Below are 22,399 nucleotides of genomic sequence, written 5' to 3'. Positions count from 1 at the left end.
CAGCGCAATAGACGTTTGGCTTACACAATTAGCTCCCGATTTTCTGATGTGAAATGCTTCAATGATTTCCCGGCCTGTCTGCCTGGCGTGTTTGGAAAGAACGGTTGTTTCTTTTAGCAAAGGATAGAAGCCGCATGCGCGGCAGTGGTCTTCCAACCGGGAGTAGGTGGTCGCTTTTAGCGACCTTCTATGCTCGCCTAGGCGAGTGTTGACACATCGGCCACTCTGACCTACATAGCTCTTGCCACAAGAGGGAGGAGGCCGATAAACTATACCCGTCTTGCACGGAACAAAGCTTGGTCTGTGTTTCACACCCCAGCTAGCCTGTGTGCGATTGCCCAATGCGGGGCTGCGCACTTGAGCACGCATCTAGGTAAGCTCATGTGGCGCAGAAAAAAACCACATCAACACCATAGCACTGGGCTACATTTTTTAGCCCATGTCGGAAAGATGTCGGAAAGAACAACAGGATACGCTAGACAAGGAAGAGTTTCGGACTCTGCAGAATGTGGTAACACCCAAAATGCCCAGGGGTAAAAGCTAATACCCTATGTCCCAATTTTCCGCACATAACATTCACAGTGAACGAACGTAGAAGATGCCCATTGAATTGACTAGAGGAGCTAAACAAGCCAACGTCAATGGCGGAATCCAAAAAACATGCATGAGAACTGAAATAAATTAACGAATCGTTTTTAGATAGGCCGCTGACACATTGAGGGGAAAGGCGGACGAAGATAAAACGCAAGCAAAAAGTACAGGCCACTATATGCGTGCGCTAGAACAGCCTCTCTGCGTCTGATTACCGATGCACAGCTTTTGAACATCACCCACGGAATGAAACTATGTAAACCGCCCGAATGTGACAAGATGAGATTGAATGAATAAAACCACGTTCATTCCACATGATACTTTGCTGAAGGCACTGCACTGGAAAGGAAGACAGTGTTATATCAGACGAAACGGTTAGAGCCGCCTCCATTTTATTAACGGACGTTTAAAAGGTAGCTCAGGAGGAGCCGCTTGAACTTTGTGGATATAGAAGAGCCGATCACCAACCGCTGGCACCGCCAGGTGTTGAAGGAACAGAAGGAGTGCTCGCCAGACCTCCGTGGCTCGATCCGGAGGATACGGATCGGGACAGGCCCATTTCCGGATAGAAGAAGGCCAGGGTCTCCGTTTTATGGGGGCCACAGCACGAAGCCTGGATCGGATGTAGAGGGAACACTCTCAACACAGGTGGTCGAGATCATCACGGCAGTTGCGCGTGGAGCAGGCGCCAGTTACAGGTAGTGGTGTGTCGCCCTTGTGAAAGTGGTTTAGCAAAAAAGGAGTAACGAGTGTGCCTGTCTGAATTCTCCGAAGCAGGGCGGACTCTCGCCGTGTGAATACCTTCGATGGGACCCGCGGTATAGAAAGTGGATTGCCTACTGCGGTGAAGCAGCCACTACGTTGTTTTGTGAAATGCCTGTCCGCCACAGCATCTGCCAGCTCGCATGGTGCAGCTAGGAGAAGAAAAGTGTTATTGGAGCCTCTGGCTAGCGCGGTGCAAAGATGAGCATGCGCTAATCTATGAGCCTTCTCTTTTCCGGGGCTACCCCAATGCGAGGGGACCCGGAGGATGGTAACATCTTGACCGCGTTCATGGAGTAAGGCACGCCTCGTGCTGGATCTGCTGCAGATCGTGATCTGTGTAAAGAACATTAAGGCATGCCCGATGGGTAGCCTGGGAAATAGTGTACCCACGATGGAGAACAGAGTCAGTTTCACATGAAATTTCGAGGGCCCATTCCAATTAATCTAAAATGGTCAGTAGCTGTACTCTGCTGCTGTCCATCACCTCTGTTGATACATGGTGGCGTCGGTTCTGGCATCCATTTGTCTGGTCGTACCACGCATTGGCATAGCAAGTATTGTTGGTACTGTGTACTGAAAGTGCAGCGTCTGTGTATACCATGCGTTCAGCAAGGGGAGGAATCTCGTAGGCTTAGCATTTCTCTTGGCATACGCAAGGCGCCGCACTCGCTGAGTAGGGTTCATATTAGGTAGAAGTGGCTTGCCATCGGTGAGTACAGTGACTTCCCACGGCGGCGTTATGTTGGGCAGAGTGGGCAATATGTGGATATAATCAAGGAGCATAGGAGTGTACCGCCGGAAGTTGTCGCGCGAAGCCTCGTCTCCCGTGTACCGATTTGCATGTCGACGAGCTGAGGCAGGTTATTGAGCTTGCTACAGCTCTTGAGCGCATCGAGGCGTGTGTACCTCGGAAGTCCAGTAACCATGCGTTTGGCCTCCTTAGGTAGCCGATCGAACGCGAGTATTTCCGTACGGTTGGCCGGATCATATCGCAGAGCATACATGATACGAGAGACGAGGAAAGCTTGACTCAACTGCCGAATTTGACGTTCATACAGTTAGAGATTCTGCGTAAAGCGTGCAGGATTTGTTTGCTCGTAACGTGTTGGAACCAAGTGCTGGCTGTGCAGTTCTCGTAAAGGTGCATACCGAGTATTCAGATATTATATTTTGGAGTTATGGATCGATCACCGATGTAAGGTATAAAAGACTGCTATTCTTCCTGTTTTATCGTGGTTGGTCGGCCACCATGGATAACGACGAAGTCGGTTTTGTCTGGGGTAGTGTGTAAACCAGTTTCCGTCGCGTAGTCAATTATGATGTTCAGGGTAAGGCGCCCTCCTGCTCACCGATGGGTCCTTGACGCGCCCACACAGTGACATCGTCGGCATACACCGCGTGTTTCAGGCCCGGTACTTCCGCAAGACGTCTGGGTAGCTGGTGCACAGCTATATTAAAAAGCGCTGGTGAGATCACGGAGCCCTGCGGAACGCCTGCCTGGTTTACTCGTACAGCACTGGCGTCTTGGCCAATTTCGCCTTGGTAGTTTCGCCCTTCTGGAGAGCCCGCTATAAAGTTACAAAAATTACAACAACCCATGAATGCCCTGAATTAGAGTCGAGGACATCCTCTTTAAGGCAAAAGAGAGAGTTTGTCTACAGAAGAAAGAGAGGAAGAACTGGAAGAATGTACCAAAACAACGGCATCTGTTCAAGCTCAACTGCAAAACTTGGACCCCCAAAATAAAACGAAGTACGCACTTGAGAGAATCGTTTATTTTTGTCTAAGAGAGACTAGTTCTTGTAGCAGTAACAAGTCATCCTGAAGTTTCCGCAGTAGCCGCCTCTGCGTCCGACGCTCTGGCAGTGAGCATGACACGCCCTTTCATCGAACGGACAGCCAAAGCCACGACCTGCAAATATTTGCATATTGCACATCATCATGCGACTCCTTATTTATGAAAAAAATTACACGGCTTCCTTTGTAAAGCACAGCAGAAGAGGTCGAGCGATAGAACTAAAACTAAGTTTTCAAGTCACACAAAACGTAATATTTTGTTGGAAGGCAGTTTCAATTTATTTCAGCTTTATGTCTGTGTAAGTATTATGCAAATGTAGAAGCAAAAATGCCAGGACAACAGTGACATCGATGACAATCTTACGTTTAGAACAAGTGGGAGTACCGAGAAACTGCTCCTTACACTTCGTTCTTGTTTTAAATTTTCACTGCTCAAAACATTCCTTGGCAATTCTTTCACGTTTTGCAGAGGTATATCGCAAGTTACAGTTCGGGTAAGCAGAGTTTTTTTGCGTGTATACAGAATTTGTCTTCGTCGCATATTACGAGAAGACTCTTCGTCTATTTTAATTAGTAACCAAGGATTAGTATTTTACTCACGGACGCGGACAAGTGGCTTGGATGAATCCTCCTCGTCTCCAGCAGCAAAAGCCAGGAAAGCTGCAAAAATTAGCCGGATGAGCTTTTTCACGCACAGATATATCAAAGCCGTTGTTTACAATAAAAGAAGTATTTACACCTGTTCAGCTACCCCAAGTTCACCTGAATTTGTATAATAAGTGGCAATCAATCCTACCTTTTTTTAACAGACACCACAGCTCTGTTACGGAATTCTGGAAATTCAGACACACTTAGATTTGCATGCGTGTGTAGAGAAAACATCTATTAGTTAGTGCTACGTGATATGTGTCTGCTGGCAGGTATGCCCTCTCCTCATTATGTCATCTTTTTGTAAATGAATCCCGTCTTATCATCGAGTCACAATGGTTGTTTCCGTTTAGCGTGGCGGTGCTTTTGTCTGCAGGGAGCGAGCGCATGCCACGGTGCTTTTTGTATGTGTGTTCTCTAGCATCTTCTGAAGCGCACTTTGTTCAGCGACCCTGTTTTACAGTTGGCTTTTAGTGAGACGCTGAGCGTTCATCGCACTAGCGAAGGCACCGACCACAGACACGGGTGCAGTGGAGCGATTGCATCTTGTCAATACCGTAGTGATTATTATTTGTTTCTTGTGTTTGTAAACATTTATCGACATTATTTTTCCGTTCGCCGATTTTTAAAGCGAAGCTTTCTTTCCTAGTAAAGCCGACTTTCACCATCGCAAAATTGTGACCTTCATTTGATCTCCGCTTTGTCGCACCCTTGGCAACGCATCCCGTCACTCGCCGCACCGAGCTCTGCCGCCGCCAGCGCCATTGCGCATGCTCCCTGCTGAGCTGGAAAGCAGCCTGACCACGCGACTCCCCGCGAGCATAGGTAAAAGAAGCGCCGCCCTCGTAGTCAATGCGAGCTTGGCCATAGATGAGATGTAGCCCGGGCGTCTCCTCTCAGCGTTTCGCGGGAGTGGGAGGCTTTGAGCCATAGCACGCAAGTGGTGTCTGAGGGTCCGGAATTCCAATCTCGCGACGGTGACGCCGGATACTGAGCAAGTGTGTGTTTAGCCAAGCCTGTGCTTCTGGTGATATTGTGCAGCTACTTCGGCGAAGCTGATAATTAAAAAAAACATTCTTTCTTTCTTCCCACAATTGGTGGTCATCCCCCTACTCACATAGAATGTGATGTTGTCACCCACGTGTTGTTTGTGTGCGTGCTCATTAGAATATTTTTAACACAGTTAATAGAGCACTTGGCCCCTCGTTTCTTTTCGTTTAACGTTTGGTGCTCAGTGCTTCTTCGGTAACCTTTTTTTTTGGATAAGCAAAATAGCTTGTTCACTTTGCTTTTTTTTAGAACTTCAACTACCATCACGAGAAGTCCCGCGTGCGCTCTTTACCTTCGGACCGTCTAGTATGCTTTTATACCTGATATATCGTGTGCACTTCTGGAAAATAAGATTCAATTCAAATTAACAAGTACAATCAAACCCGTTTATAGCGAATTGCAATATGCAGCGCGATTAGTTCGATATATCCAATAGTTCAATATAGCCGAAGCCGCCTATAACGAACCTTTTGTTACAAGTTCGCAATCCATGTGAGCCCCCCTCCCCCTCGTCAACTCCACCATCCCCGCATGCAAAAACGAACACAGTAAAGTAGCCTTGACCATACCCAAAATAATTCATTTATTGCAAGTATTAAACCTACTTTCCGACTGAACTGCCTACTTTGCAAAGAAAAAAGCGGTGATTTTTGTTTTCACTTTCGTTTTGGCGCCTTCAACTGGCATAGCATTCTCTACACGAAACATTATATGCACCAGTTCGAGTCCGCGTCCTCCAAAATCTAAGGAGCATTGGCGGAGCACACTGACTGCCGAAAGCGCTTCATTATAAGCGTCGGACGTCTTTCACTCGCGACATCATCGGGAATCTGGGGGAGCTCTCCCCACAGTTCACTGATGCTGCTGTCTTGGTCCGGACTCGCTGACTGCGCGTGTTCCGTCGTGAGTCCCGCGCGTCGGAAACGGGTACCGAAAGTGTCGGGCGGCATGTCGCTCCGTGCGAGGCGCAATGTCTAAGTCGCAACTCTTGCTCCGTGGTCGCGGCCAATCCACATCTCAATTGGCGCTCCGAGACCACGCATTTCGGCGGCCATTCTAGGCGCGCAGAGTTCGATATATCAGATGTGAACTTCGTTATAAGCAATATGTTTCCCATGTATTTCCGTAACTGAATTATTTTTGTTCGATATATAGCATAATTTGCTCTATCCGGATTCGGTATAGCCGGGTTGACTGTAAAACAGCCACTTGGAGAGCCACAAAAAAAATACGAGCATGCAAAGTTAGGACTGCTTTTTGACGAGCTGATGCTTTCCGATTTAACACACACTTGCCGTGCAGTCATCGGCACATGATTGCAATAAAGTGTTCCTCCTTTAACCGCAAGCATGCAGTGGCCATGGTTTCAAGAACTATGCTTCCAAACCTATAAAATATCCCTTTCCTGCCCAACATAAAGATTTTAGAAAAAATGGCCACGAGTAAATAAATTTTGTGTATTTACCCCTTCCCATTGATGCTTCGACAAGTTAAAATTGAAAGCCGAGAGTATTTAACACAGAAAACAAACCCGCACATATGTGTGGCCTGGGCTTCTGTTTGTATGATCTTCGGGTAGTAATAATACCTTAAAAACGGCATCCGGCACAGAAAAACTACGTTTTTACATATTATTTAAAAGTTTTGTATTGTTTTCACGAGTATTTATATTATAAATAGGATTTTGTGAAAATAAATAATAGTGAAGTTTTAATTAACATAATTATTAATTTTAATTAATACTATTATCACAAGTACCGTAAAAACCCGCGTATAATACGGACCCGCGTATAATACGAGGTGTAATTCGGGGTCAGCAAAATCAGAAAAAAAAGTTTTCATCCGCATATAATGCGAGGTAAAGAGCACCGAAAACATTTATTTGCACTGCAGTTACCGTTAAGTCATTGTCAGTTTTCGCTGGCACTGCCTCCCGATGTCCGTTCAGTCATCGTCAGGTTCGCTGTCGCTGTCTGCTGAAGTCGCCTTGTCGGAAATGTCTAGCCACAGAAAGTTGTCCTCAGTGCCATCAAGGGCGTTCGAGATGCCGCATTTCTTAAAAGAGCGACTGACGAGCTACTCTGGGATGCTGGCCCACGCATCCGCGATCCAGCCACAAAGCACCGCTGGAGAAACCCGCGTCAGCCATTCGGTAGCTGTCCCTTACGGGTCTCCTGACCTCATCCACTCTTGGTAGCAGGACCTGATGCAGTCTTTGAAAGGCTTGTTGATGCAAACGTCTAGTGGTTGCAGCTGGGATGTCATTCCTCCTGGCATGACAATGAGTTCGGTGCGGGGTTCGCGCAACAACTTCTTCACGGAATCGGCCAGGTGGCAGCGAAAGGCGTCCAACACGAGCACTGACTGGAATCCCCAACAGTGATCCAGGCCGCCGACACCACACAGACTTTATCCAGTCAAGCACCAGTTGCTTTCTCCACCCACGAATGCTGCCTTCGGTGACGCCGAACTGCCGTCCTGCGGCGCAATTCCTGATGGTCTCGGCACATGAAATAACTTTTCTTTTAAAAGCAGGCGAATACTGTTTTCGTGCTCCCGACATCGTGATAGACTTGCGGTGAACGTGCCGAAATCCTTCGCGTGGTGAAAACAATCAAAATGGCCCCGGCTGAGAGAAGCAGCAGCCAGCTAACGCCACCGCAAGATGGCGCACACTCCGCTGAAACCGAAAGTGCAAATTTTTGGCTGAAAACTTTGGGATCCACATATAATACGAGGCACAAATTTTACATAGTAAAATTTCGAAAAAAAACCTCGTATTATACGCGGGTTTTTACGGTATATACGCAACGAGTTGAAGGTTAAGGCGCAAGAAAACATTACCAATGAACTAGAACAAAACCGCGAATAAGTGAGACACCAATAAAGCAAGAACAAATTATTTATTGCTAGCGCTGCAGTGCACGAGCACGCCACCGTATGCCGCCCAGCAAAATTTTCGTGACGACGAAAGGCCAGCCGACACGTATGTGTGGGTGCATTTTTCAAGCGTGATGACAGTACGCACACGAAGAGAACGGGTGTGTTTTTTAGCTGATCGTGTTTTCCCAAGTCCTGAAAATTGCGTCTTACGCTTGTTATTCAGAAAATACGAGAATAGCAAGAAGAAATACCAGCTTTCATCGTGAAGGCGGCTAGCGTGATTGCGCCGGCTTGGGCGCCGTTTTTAATATGCGATTTCTCGCCCCCTGGTGGCGAAATGAGTGAACCACCCAAACCAATAAAGTCTCTGAAGCGTTCGCAGTGACTACCCAGGGCTCTGAAACCGAAACCGAAACAGGTGCAACTTAGTAAACGAATTTGTTGACCCACACGTTTGTGTGGGCTGTGCCGTAAAGGGATGTGGCAACATTGTCGTATGTTGGCGCCTAAATAGTGGTTGATTAAGTTTAACCTAACGTAAAAATTAAGAGTATTAATGTAATGATAGAGCTCGAAGGCAAATACTACGTGGTATGAATGAAGAAGTAGTGGTGTCTTATAATTACATTAGGGTAATTCTAATGTCTGTCGGCTATAACGGTGGTTGAAATCAGCATTGCAGCATTTTCACCCAAAGACAGCGACACCATGATTGAGTCCGCGCTCTTCTCTCGAGTGGTTGGAGTAACTGAGCAGGCCAACATGGGTTCGCGGGGCCTACATTCAGCAGAAAGGGTTCTCAGCGAAAAGGTGCGATTTCTGATAGCTATCAGCCTGTCTTGCGTGCTTTAGTAATAACTGTTCGGCTGGGGGCTACCTTTTATTTGAATATTACTTGACGAACGTTTCAACCTAAACTATTCTAACGCGTGTACTGTTCTGTAATTGTTAGGACAATTGCAGTGAAACTTACCCAGTAAAAGTCCCACCAGAAAAAGAGCCGAGAAAACCTTCATGTTGGTATTCAGCAGGACAATGACACCTGCACAAAAACTTTCAGCGGTTCTCTTATAAGTAGAATAACCCATAGCGTCAATTGGAATATAAATTGGAGAATCATTCTTTATATTCGGTTGAATTTAAATCGCTATTAAGAAGTAAGTGGGAAATCAAGTCTGCAAAGAAAACTGCGTCTATTTTAAATATCAAGCGATCGTAAAATATTTCATCCGTTTCATACAGCTTAAAAGTAAGCAATTACGGTGCACTGTTTGATTGGGGTATACACGCAACCGTCCCTCTCACGCGATATTTCGCCCTGTTTATACAGGCGCTCTAAAATCATTGCATTTTTTTCTGTATGAAGACACTACCTTGCCCAGATAAAAAAAAATGCTACTTGTTATCCCACAACATTATGCGCCCTGACGATGTTCCATATAAGCAGAATTAACCGATAAACTTGAAAAATATTGTCATCCTCAAAGACACACCTGTAATATTTTGTTACATATTGTACCATTATTATCTATGTAAATACGGCGACGTTTAATTTCCAAATAAACTCTGCATGCTTAGTAAGAGACCACTGATCTCACTGAACCAAAGAAAAAGAGCAAACATTGAAAACGAGAGCACAATGAGGCTGCTTTTGTTTGCTCTGCCCACATTTGACACGCCCCCGTTTCGCTTGTGCACAAAGGTGTGAACCAGAAAAGTATAGATACAGTAAGAAACTGATGCACATTCCGTCTACTTAGAGACTAGAATATGAAAGCACGCGGGAATTCGCAAATGCTCTAAAGAAAGCGGGCCCTGAATGTGTGGACCATGGTAGTGAATGTAGACGTTCTCAGTGATTGAGTGGCGTATTGTTTAATTCATTAAACTTTATTGTACTCGTTATATATATATATATATATAAATATATATATATATATATATATATATATATATATATATATATATATACGTCAGAAGATGATGCAATGGGCCCGGTGAAAATACCGTAGAGCGAACAGACGAACGGGTAACAAACAAACTTTATTGACGTTTCGGCCTGGGACAGACCTTCGTCAGAATAAAATCCAAGCGCACGAGCATAAGCTTATAAGGCTTCAAGGGCCAATCACAGCAAAGAGGGTTATACGTGCTGCGTGGTACGTCAGAACAACTGATAAATATTTAAAAATGATGTGCGATGCAATAGCAAAACATAACTGGTTTTCACAGTAACATATCATTCATGGCTGTAGCGAACAAAACAAAAACAAAAATACAAAAACAAAAAAAGGGAAGAGAGGGTGCAGTACAACAGAACCAGCATTCAATTGCAGTGCAAAGTAGAAAGAGAGCAACCACGACATTCGACCAATGCGTCACTGTTAAACAATATAAGATGGGGCGAAAGAAACTGATAGTAGAGTAAAAACATTAAAACTACACCAGTGAAACTGCGAGCACGCGCGCATTATCATACACAAATGCCCATACACAAAGATGTGTAATCAAGATGTGAAAGTTCACACAGACGACTATGAGTGCGCCAAAAAGGTCAGCGCGCCGATGTTTTCGTTTAAGCCTGATGTCATGGATTTGAATTTGTGAATAAGATAGGATTCTCTGACTTCTCTATCATTGTGCGAGCGGAAACCGGATTCAAGAACTGTCACTTTAATTTTATCAAACGAATGGCCAGCTGCGTTTATATGTTTGGATAACGGCAGATTGGGAAGGGTCCTAATGTGTGACTTATGATTGTTGAAACGTAGTCTGAAAGAGTTGGCGGTCTGGCCAATGTACTGAAGTCGGCATTGCGCGCATTCAAGCAGATAAATAGCATTTTCTGTGTCACAAGTGAAATTTCCTTTGATATTAAGCTTAAAATTTGAAGCTGTACTAGTGGCTGTTGTGGTGGTCGTCATATGGGGGCAAATTTGGCATCGCGGTTTTTGGCAGGGCCGACAACCGATGTAAGATGGGCGAGTGGTTTTAGATGAAGTAAGTGAATCACGTAGGTTCGTGGAACGCCGATAGACTACGCGGGGCGGATGCGGAAAAACGCGTTGAAGTTTTTGGCTTTGCATGAGAATATTATGGTGTTTTTTAAGAATTGAAGTAACTTTTGGGGCTGACGCTGAATAACTTAGAATCAGAGTAGTAGTTGGTTGGGCAAGAGGCGGCCTGGTTGGGAGCAATAGTTCGTTCCGATCAAGTTTGCTAGCGCGTTTTACTGCGTCATCAATAATCTGTGCCGGGTATTTCTGCTTTGTAAGGGAGTCACGGAGTGCTGCGCAGTTTTGGTTAAAGTCGGCTTCTTGCGAGCATACTCTTTTGAAGCGAACCGCCTGACTGTAAGGTATGCTGGTCTTGTTATGCTTTACGTGGCTGCTTTCAAAGTGTAAATATTGATGGCGATCTGTGGGCTTTCTGTAAAGCTTTGTGGTTAGTTTTCCGTCATGCAATGACACTGAGACGTCAAGAAAGTTGATTGTTTCAGCCGAAAATTGGTGGGAGAAAGAAATTTGTGGGTGGCAGTTGTTAAAATCTCTAATGAATGAAAGAAGTTCTTCTTCGCCGTGTTGCCAAATCAGAAAAATATAATCGACAAAGCGTTTGTAATAGAAAGGTTTAAGAGAACGTTTGTCGAGAAATGCGGTTTCGAGAGAGCACATGAAAATGTTAGCGTAGCTTGGTCCGACCCTCGTGCCCATTGACGTTCCGTTGATCTGAATGTAGTGCATATCATCAAATTCAAAGTTGTTAAGCTCTAGAATTAGTTTGAGCAGCGTTGCCAGTGTTTCACTGTCGATGGGATTAGATTCATGAAAGGCGTCATACGTTTCGACGACAGCTCGGACGCCATCGTCGTGAGGGATATTGGTGTACAGAGAAGCGACGTCCAAAGTGACGAGTAGTGAGTCGGGCGGGACGCGAAGTTCAATAATATCACTCAGGAAATGGTTTGTGTCTTTAACAAACGAAGGAAACTTAGTTGGCATTTTGTTTATCAGCGAGTCTACATAACAAGAGAGTTTTTCCGTTACCGTGCCGATACCGGATACGATAGGACGACCTGGATTATTCTGCTTATGTATTTTGGGCAATAAGTGAAACCTACCGGCGACAGGACTAAGAGGGACAAGTGATTTTACTGCATTAGCTGCTATTTTTTTTTTCGGCCAAGGTTTGAAGGGTTTCCTTTATTAGAGTTTTAAACTGTTGTGTGGGATCATTAAGAACACGCTTATAAAAAGAGCTGTCGGTCAGTTGTCGGAGGGCTTCATTAATATAATCACTTCTATTCATAACCACTATTGCGCCTCCCTTATCAGCCTGCTTAATAACAATGTCACTTCGCGTCGCAAGACTTTTAAGCGCATTGGTTTCCTCTGCCGAAAGGTTCTTCCGGTATGGGAGCTGCTTTTTATATATATCCAGAATGTCGCGCGTGACTGCCGAGATATAAATATCTAGGTATTTGTCGCGCTGAGTCGGGGGAGTCCAGTGTTTGTTGGAGGGCAAGGGGTCATGGGTCTCATTAGAGCTGGGATGATCATGGAAATATTCCCTGAGTCGTATATTGCGGCAGAAGTTATCTAAGTCTTTAAAGAGCGCAAAATCGTTGACACCACCGGTTGTTGGGCAGAAACTGAGACCACGAGATAGAAGACTAACTTCACTAGGAGAAAGAGTGGCACTGGACAGGTTTACAATGCAAGATTGATCTGAATTGGCTGGATGCAGTGTTGATTCGCGCCTCTCGACGACTTCAACATCTGTCCGCTGCTGAGCATAGGTTGGTTGTGGAACACCATCACGGGAAAATTTTTTTGATTTAACCAAACCAATCTCGTGAACCCTTTTCTGCTCGTATTCCTGCAATAAATGTACTTCAAGCGGGGCAAGGTGGGACGACTTTTTGAGCTGGTTTTCAGTGTTGCGCAACGCTTTTTCTGATGACTCATAGTTATCAATGAGTATTCGTGTAATTTCAAGCGATGCATTCTTTAAAACATTATCCCATTTATCGATATGGCGCGCAGACATTCCGGACGTGGCTGGTCTTAACACAATTTGGAGCCCGGTTTCTTGAATCCGGTTTCCGCTCGCACAATGATAGACAAGTCAGAGAATCCTATCTTATTCACAAATTCAAATCCATGACATCAGGCTTAAACGAAAACATCGGCGCGCTGACCTTTCTGGCGCACTCATAGTCGTCTGTGTGAACTTTCACATCTTGATTACACATCTTTGTGTATGGGCATTTGTGTATGATAATGCGCGCGTGCTCGCAGTTTCACTGGTGTAGTTTTAATGTTTTTACTCTACTATCAGTTTCTTTCGCCCCATCTTATATTGTTTAACAGTGACGCATTGGTCGAATGTCGTGGTTGCTCTCTTTCTACTTTGCCCTGCAATTGAATGCTGGTTCTGTTGTACTGCACCCTCTCTTCCCTTTTTTTTGTTTTTGTTTTTTTGTTTTTGTTTTGTTCGCTACAGCCATGAATGATATGTTACTGTGAAAACACGTTATGTTTTGCTATTGCATCGCACATCATTTTTAAATATTTATCAGTTGTTCTGACGTACCACGCAGCACGTATAACCCTCTTTGCTGTGATTGGCCCTTGAAGCCGTATAAGCTTATGCTCGTGCGCTTGGATTTTATTCTGACGAAGGTCTGTCCCAGGCCGAAACGTCAATAAAGTTTGTTTGTTACCCGTTCGTCTGTTCGCTCTACGGTATATATATATATATATATATATATATATATATATATATATATATATATATATATATATATATATATATATATATATATATATATATATATATATATATATATATATATATATATATATATATATATATTTAAAAGGATGACTGAAATTGTACAGAAAATTAGGTGCGTCACGTATGTCTCAGCCATTTCCACACAGTAAAAACGCAAGTCGTTTTTCAATATCGCTGCGCATTCTACGTCACACCAACAACGCCAACCTCTTGAGATAGTTGGTGATTCTTGTGGTCAGCCTGGGAATCTCACATAATCCGCAATATGAAGTTATCTGAGTTACGCTTGTTACAAATACAGAAAGGTGGGGCCAAAGATATTTGCGATCGCTTTATTCCTGGCCAGCGGGGACCTTGACTTGCCTCAAAATTCTGTGGCGGAGCAAAAACGCTTTATGGTAAATAAATGAACAGTGGTTGGACATATGCCGCAGCATACATAAACGTAGAGCTATATTCAGCCGGAACAACATCAACACGGTAAAAATTTCGGCTGGTTGGTACATATTCAAGAAAACCAAAAATAGAGTAAAGAACGGGACAACGAAGAACAACAGGAAAAAGGGCCGACTAACAACCGCTGATAGTCAGCGCTTAGTCCTGTTGTTCTTTCTGGTCCCATCCTTCGCACTAGTTTTGCTTTTCTAACACAAAATGTTCTTTCTTTTGGGCAGAATCGATCAACAATCGCAAAAATGGGGATCTTTCGAATCCTCCTTCGTGAAAATAAACAATAGAATAGACTTATGCTCACATTGGCAGTCACTGAAAATAGGAGCAATGCGGCGTGCAATGAATCCTACCCCCCTATTTAAAAATACGGATGCGTACGTCTGTAACACGTTTCCCTGATGTACAGCAAAAAATCAACCAACATCACATCTGGCTCTGCGGCCTCACTAGCAGCGTTAGTCGTGTGCAAATAGTATGCGGAGCGGGTATAGACGAAGGAAACATGTGGGCACAACACAAGGGTTAGTTGGTCAGCTGTAACACAATGAAAATTTAACTAAATGTAATTACTCACCCAAAATGTTCAGTGGCTGCACAAAACGTACCTGCAGCTTCTGGCCTTTTATACAGCCTCTGTTGAGGATGAGGGCTATCATACACCCGTAGCAAACATGTTGATGTGGCAGATTACATAGCGAAGGTGCATGATAACGCAATCACGTAACCGAAAATATCCGCGCTCACAAAATGGGGCGTATAGCTGCTAGATCATCAGAACAGTGCGCGATTATGCTGGCCTTGTTTTTCCAGGGAGGGCGGATGTGGGATGGCCAGGGCTAGGAGAAACCACGAAGGTATCGTAGATGTCCTTGCCGTTCTATGATAAAGATGTAAGTCGGGGGAAATCCCCGTGCGTTGGTATGTCTGATACTAGTCGCTTATGGGGTCGTGTTTCGACATAGTGCTAAGTCGAACCGCTATTATGAACACGAATATAGTTCACTGGAATAGTTTATCAGTCGAGGTAGCATTTTTAGGCACTCCCAAAATACCCTAGTACGTCTTTATAACAAAGTTATTTTAACAAAAACCTCATTTCATTTTAAGCATCAGTTTACTAAAGTCTGATGCGATTAGCTTCCATTAAACTGAGTAGTTGGCCATCATATGTTATAATAAGAAAGAATTGAAATAGAGCTATTTCACAATAAAGAGAGTTTAATGGGTATACTTCTCAAGTCATATTGTGCGAATGAGTATGATGTCAGCGACGGATCGCTCAAACAGTAAAACACTGCAGTTATGGTGCTCGATTGTGTTAGTGACCAATCGACCGGCTGCCTTTAGCGACAAAGTAAAATTTTCTTACTAGCCTATCATCATACCACGCGATCCCTGGAGTTCCGACCATTATTGTTAATGGGTCTCAGGGTGGTGACACTGGGATCACCGTACCAGGAGGCGTTATTATGGCGCTGCACTGAAAAAGACAGAACACTCAGCAGCACAGTGAGAAACAAAAAGATTACATAAAAATTTGAAACATTCTTAAGAAACACACGAACATTAATGCAGTGTGATGCACATGGGAAAACGTTTTCTATGCGTAAAATATCGAGACCGAAAAGTCACTTCCACGCCCAGTACAGCAGTTATCCGAATAAATAAAAAATTGTGTCTTTATCACTCCCGAATAGGCTGGAGACTTTCTATGCCGTCGGTGAAATCCCATCAAATACCACATAACCCAACATACAGATGTGTTCGCGCACTTTTACGGTATAACTGGTATAGCTTGGGAACGCCACTGAACAAAAGTGAAAGGGGATAGTGTGAGATGCGGTATCGTTGTACAATTAGCCTCACGTTTGTCATTTGGCACCATACAGCTTCAAAGCACCCTCACGAGGTGTGAATAATAGCCTTCCTAGTCTGCTGACCGTAATGAAAAATATCGGAATTGACCATCGCGGGATGCTAAGCTAAATTGGCCGGGATGTCAAACCTGCTGTCCATCTTTGTCGAAAGGGGTGCGAAATGTCACCCTTGACCACTTTTGAAAACTGCGATGTAATTCAACTTCAATGTAAGAAAAAAGCCTCGTCCTCCTCACGTGCGCTCTGTGTGAAATCATTTGTGTAGGTGGCTGGGTCGATATTACAGCCTCATGGGAAGTTGTGAATCGGCCGCAAGTTTCTGACTGCACGTGACATCGTCATCGGCTAATCGCTTTGAGTCGGTATGTGAGAACATTGCCCATGAAGCCGTTGGTAACCGTAACGTCGAACCCAATAACGTATCGAGTGACCTTTACTCATTGTATACGTTACGCTGCGGGCACCGGTTAAAAACATAGAACGAGTTCCAGTAAACGTGGTCGGAAGTGCACAGCAGTTATTCGCCACACACGCTGCGGCGCCAGTCTTCGCTTTTCGCTGCCACCACTCACGCTCATTCACTCTCTGTCTCAATTTTCTCTTTATGAATTAAACAGAGGTTTGTTCACTGCAATCCAATTTTCCCGCGTCGCAGTGCTCGTACGCATTTTCTCTGCGACCGCTGGCTTCCTTTTATTCATATTTTGTTGCTTGTTCTGCCTGGAACAACAGGAGCAGGAGTTCTGTTCTTTTTGTGCCCGCTTTCATCTCCCACGTACTAAAACCTTTTTGCGCCATTTTGAACGAGCGGCTTCTTTTTATTCGCGGCTGCCACTTTTTCTCGCTTACTATCGTAAAAGCCAACCCAATGAGCACTCCCAACTAATTGATGCGATAACGGCCGGTTAATTAAATATATTTAACCTCAAATGTAGCTGCAGCTTCCGTTACGCTAAATAATGGGAATATATATCACTAGTGCAAAAGGTTCAAGGAGTTTCGAGCGGTCCTGCGTATATAAGCCTCTTGTTCCAAGTATCCTCTTAACTCTTGGCCGGAATGCCGAATCGAGGAACAAGTGGGCTTCTTTCCGAAGTCTTGTTTGAGTACGTGACGCGGCGTGAATGCGGTGGCGAGATTCCGTGGCAGAGGACGGGATACAATGAAAGGCCGGGACCCTAAAGCGCTCTCCACTTAAAACGTTAAACCCCAAAGCGTAGCGTTACACCTAACGTAGGCCGTCGATATCACAGTCGGATCGCCGGGCGAACGCACGCCTGCCTGCGCAGCCAGAAAACCGGCGCTGCGAAATGGAACGTTACGCCGGTTGTACCCCCGCTCCCGGCCATTGTAATCCCGACTTCGCGGCAACGCCACACGTAGCAGCTTCTGGAGTATTAGGATGGCGAATACTGGCGCCTGCAGCCAATGAAGTTTTACAGCAAAGCTGAATTTCCGTGCATGTCTCATGCCAGCCCAAACCTTGCAGCAGAGGAGCCACCTTTATCGCAAGTCATCTGCACAAAGTTTGCAGTTCTTGCTGAAATAAAATGGCTGCAAAGATGACTCCATCATAACTTCTAAATTCACTTACTAAACAGAATTATATCACCGCAAAGTTGTAAATGTTTTAGCATTCCTGTATGGTGTAACTGCTTGGACTTCTACAAGAGAAGCATCGGTAGGAAACACGGCTGCAATTCTTGTTTTATTGTAAGCTTTCTCAACAATCATACCTAGAAAATTCGCCGGAGATATGACTCTATCATTACGGAAAGTTTTATTAGCTGGGCATAATTAGTCACAGTATATAGGTTTCAGCCGCTGCTGAAAAGGCTGTGTCGAATTATGGTAGGCTAAACAGCTTTACTGGTCAACCAGATTCAGAGAATAGAATCGCTCATTTTTTTTATAAAATTAGTGTTTCGTACCAGACCGAATCCACGGCACCGAGACATTGTCCCAGAGGGGGCGAAATAGTGCTTTAACACTACAATTGCAGCTTGAATGGTGGAGAGGTCACCGATGGTCTCCATCTCGGGCACTTGTGGCAAACTGTGTCTTCGATTAGAACACTTTGACGTCCCCCCAAAACTCATTATTAACAACGCCTCACTGTAAATAATGGCACACTGCAGCTGCGCTGAATTTTCTGGAGTCGATAATCGAGAAATTATTGTAATTTCAGTGGTTTCGCGCAACTAGGAAGAAAACGCGTTGTCAAGCTACCGGTGCAAACCCCTTGCACTCTGTCATCGCGACCCGGAAATTATCTGTCTTGTTACTAGGCGCTTGCGAGCAGGTGGAAAGTGCTAAGCGCTGTTATGTATGAGCTTCATAAAGCGAACCAACGAACAGCGCAGCAAAACCTGATTTATGGCAAGCGCACGTTGGAACCCTAGGGATTCCTGTTTTGACATTATCCACCGACCCATGTTTTGTCATTGAATCAACGGCCGATATCAACAGCCCGCCGCGGTGGCTTAGTGGCTATGGAATTGTGCTGCTGAACAAAACGTCGCGGGTATGATCCCCGCCGCGGAGGCTGTTTTTCTGAACGCGGAAAAAAGTAAAACGCCCGTGTTTCGAGGTTTCTGCGCGAGTTAATGATGCTCGGATGGCTAAAATTAATCCTGAGCTCTCCACTACGGCTTACCTCTCAGCCCAGGGGCAGTTTCGGCGCTCTAAACTCCCTTATTAATCCCTATCAGCAGCATCCTAAAATAAACCGCTCCTCGATTACAGCCAACGGCCAATGAGTAGCTGCGTTCGCGAGTCAAGATACGGCCTTCTTAAAGATTCACTGCTCCATAGCTTGACGTTTTACGTGCAGAGCATCTTAGGACCACACAATGTCCATCCGCGTCCGTGCGCATAGCATTTACAATCGCAAAAAATCACGCAGGCGCCGGAAGGATTGGAGCCTGTGTCTGGTAGACTAGACAGTGTTGGTGCCAGTCGTCTTACCCATTGGGCTACGACAGTGACTGAGTACCCCAGGGTCAAACGGCTAACTCCCTCGCCTGTAACGGTGCGGAGTACGTTAGGACCTCTCAAGATCCGTCGGAGTCCATCCGTGCGGCGCGCACCACTGTCAAGCAACAATGAAGCAAAATTCGATTTGAGCCGTGAGTTGTAGTTTCACTTAGGTAATAATCAAGGTGCAACTGACTGCTGGACTCGAATGACGGTCGACGCGCAAATCGGATGTCACCTGGGGCGCAACTTGGATGTCATTTCGAGTCCCCGTACTCCGCACCCTCGCCATAATCAACGGAGTGGAGATGCTCCGATTTGTTTTGATTTTCTGGTTTTCCCTGCCTCTTTGACACTCTCACATGTACTTCCATTTACCCTGCACTCGCCCTGCCCCGCACTGGCATTTGTGCAAGCTAGCAACATTTCGAGATCAGTAACATTCTCAGTGTACTTTCTGTCCAGTTCCCTTCAAGCCACCTTAAGCCGGTAGCTGGAATTCTGTTTGTTTGCATCAGAAAAGCTCGGAGCATGAACACAACTTATATTTTGCTTGAAACTCCAGTCTTCGATGTTTCTTTCTAGCGTGCACATGGTTTGTTTTAGAAATTGTGTGGAAAGAACTTAATTAAAATTTGTGTATTTCCTCGCAGGCAATTATGCTATAATCAAACAAAACCCAATGGGTCATGCCCTCTTTGTGATCGTTAGAGAAGACGCCGCGTGTTGTAATACTGTAGACCGGAAAATGGACTTTGCAATTTCGCTTATTTAGGCTGCGTAGTACTCACATAAGTTTATGTGATTGCCACTAGAAGCTGCAACAGCTCGAAACACGGAGCAAACAAATACTCAGCATATGTGGACCAGACGTTGTGTGTGCGTGTGTGAGTGTGCATTAACTTGTAAATATGCCCCTCTCTCCCCTGTCTTCTGTAAATATGTCGCTGCTATCCTCTGTCTCTGCTCTCTATGAATATCTCACCCTTGTCCCAACTCCCTCACCAGCAGGGGTTCTGTTGTCCACCCCTAGGTGTGACAATTTACACCTTCTGTGGTCTTTTCTTTCCTTTTCCTTGAAATAAATTCATTCATTCATTCATTCTAAGTAAGCTTCGCCCGCCACGGCAGGATGTCTACGGAGCTCACTACCCTCTCTCATCCTCCTCGGCGGCGTCTCGCCTTGTCTGTTTCTACTTACGTTCAGATAGCAATTTATCGGGTACAAAGGGGCAACCGAATAATCCTGAGGACCCCGAAATTTATTGTAATCAGCTGTGCTCGCCTTCACCTCCACTAATTTCGTTCATGCCCGTAGCTCAGTCCAAGCGCCGAAATGATTTTTTGTGAACTTTAGCAATACTTAGCAGCTGTAGCTGCAAACAAACCAAGCAACAGTGCGCATAGACCCCCCAAAAATGACGTCACTTCAGGCCTATTTTTTGCAACTCAATTTAGATGCTACAAGCTTATTCTACATTGCTTTGCTTTATGCCCCTAAATTTGCCGAATAATTTTTAGTACTTGGGAACCGCGAATATACACCATGCACAGTTTCCCATATCTGCTGTAGAGTGCTGTCTCACTATCGAAAGAAATACTAATTTCAACTGATATTAAGTCACAGATTGTTCAGCATATGAATAAAGATTTATTTTCGCTTAACGAAACTAAATAAAATCGTAGTTAATATTTCGATGTACCAGCATCTCAAGGGGCCCCGCAGGTCTCTCTATTATAAAAAACCCAACGGATTGCATTCGTCCATTTTCCCTTAAGCGGACTTCAAAGCCATGTTTTAAAAGGCTAAAGAAAAGAATGACAGCGTTTCACTATTAAATTGCTTATTGAGTTGAAGCTTTTTGAGCTAATAGGCGGCTTAACTAAACTTGTCCATTTTCAGGCGTAGCGTTGCGCGAATATTACGTCATCACAGAGCTGATAGTCACGGCTTTCTCGTTGGTGATGGCAGAAACGATGATGACCTTGTAAATGTTAAGGAAAAATGCAATTTGAAATATAACATTAAAACGGAGGAATCCATTACTCTGTTATTACATAATGAAAAACAAACTACTGAAAAAGAAATTACACCATCTTCCCGTATGGGAACCCTGAGTACTATGAAAAGCAGCCATGGGGTCGATTCAAGTGCTCATTAGTTTTCAGTTCGTCGTTTCCGTTAGGCAGAGGTACGCAGCTACCGTTATATTTACAGTTTGGTTTCCATTGGTAACTATCACACTTTTTATTTACCGGAACTACGAAATAGGAAATTGCGTTGAGTCCATGGCTGTTTCGCATACTACTCAGGGTTCCGCTACGGGAAGATAGTGTAATTTTATTAGACGCGACGGGGCTATGTCCCTCCCCTGTGGTTGTTGCGCCGTCAACACCCCCACAGCGCAAGCTGGGCTTGCTGAAGGCCCGGTGCTATCTTAACCTTTAATGGCTCCTGGAGAGACAGTGTTACCGGTGTCATCTTCCTGGGCCGGCCCGAGATGAGCCGAGCATGTACAGTTGGGGTGTGGACGGCGCCACAACACGGGAGAGACATAGCCCTACCATGAGATGCTGGAGCGACAGTGTTGCCGGTGTCTTGCTGGGACGGCACGAGACGAGCACGCTTCCCTTTAAATGGCTCCTGGAGCGGCAGTGTTGCCGGTGTCTTCTTTGGCCGGCGGATGGAGGGGCGACGGATGACGAAGTCGAGATAAACAGGTGCTTGGCATTTAAAAGCGCGATGTAGAGTTTAACAGATGCCTTTGCTTGCAAGTGGATAGGCTGCAATACGACAGCTTCCGGTATTTGGCTAATTTCTTCGTTAAAAGAAATTTCTTTCAGTGGCGTTGGTTTCCGGTTTTTTTCCTATAATACCTATCAAATGTTAGTTTACATGTTTAATGGAACAAATATACCTTTGTGGAGATTATATAGAACTCGACATCAAATTACACGAAGTTTCATGAGGGCTACACCTGCGCACGTCAGTGATTGCCTATGTTAAACCTACGAGAAAGCCTGGCGAATTCCCGATGAAATCCGCAAGTCGACAATAGGGCCCTTGGCAATCATCAGTATGTAGCGAAAGTTGCACACGCAAGCGTTCTCGCCTTCAGCGTAAATGAGAAAAACTGCGCATATTGCGTGCGCGCGGTATTCTACGCGCGCACGCACGCACACAGGCACGCCCGAACAAACAGATGGCAACTGACTTGTTTACAGCGCAGATTTCGTACCTCCAAACGTATCCTGCCCACGACTGGCTTTATAGATAGCGGCCTGCCCATCACAGCCTTGACAATAGTAGCCACCGTGCCGAAAAATTCCCGTGTAAGGACGGCGGGTTCCGTCAGGTGGGCCTACATTTTATCCCCAAACATGTGTCGGTTTGCTGGCTGACTTGTGTCGGCTGTAGAGAGAGAGAGAGAGAGAGAGAGAGAGAGAGAGAGAGAGAGAGAGAGAGAGAGAAAACATTTATTGCCCAGTCACCGACCTAAGTCTGGATCAGCTAAACGACGGATCCTGAAGCGTCACTGTCTTCATAGTCGTCCAGAATG

At 45.1% G+C, this 22,399-nt stretch overlaps 1 protein-coding gene across 1 annotated transcript; it reads right to left on the bottom strand.

The window, feature by feature from the left end:
- Positions 1-3,113: 3,113 nt before the first annotated feature.
- On the bottom strand, positions 3,114-14,699 carry LOC144169139 (defensin-like). Its single transcript, XM_077698166.1, has 4 exons — positions 14,561-14,699; positions 8,708-8,787; positions 3,754-3,813; positions 3,114-3,268 (listed from the first exon to the last, which is right to left on the bottom strand). The coding sequence occupies exons 2-4, from the start codon at positions 8,748-8,750 to the stop codon at positions 3,150-3,152; spliced, it is 222 nt and encodes a 73-aa protein (XP_077554292.1). The 5' UTR covers positions 8,751-8,787; positions 14,561-14,699; the 3' UTR covers positions 3,114-3,149.
- Positions 14,700-22,399: the final 7,700 nt, after the last annotated feature.

The sequence above is a fragment of the Haemaphysalis longicornis genome, unplaced genomic scaffold (genome assembly GCF_048455015.1).
Source record: "Haemaphysalis longicornis isolate Haplotype H1 unplaced genomic scaffold, Haemaphysalis longicornis Haplotype H1 scaffold_2, whole genome shotgun sequence".
NCBI classification, from domain to species: domain Eukaryota; kingdom Metazoa; phylum Arthropoda; class Arachnida; order Ixodida; family Ixodidae; genus Haemaphysalis; species Haemaphysalis longicornis.
This window is presented reverse-complemented; position numbering and strand designations above follow the sequence as displayed.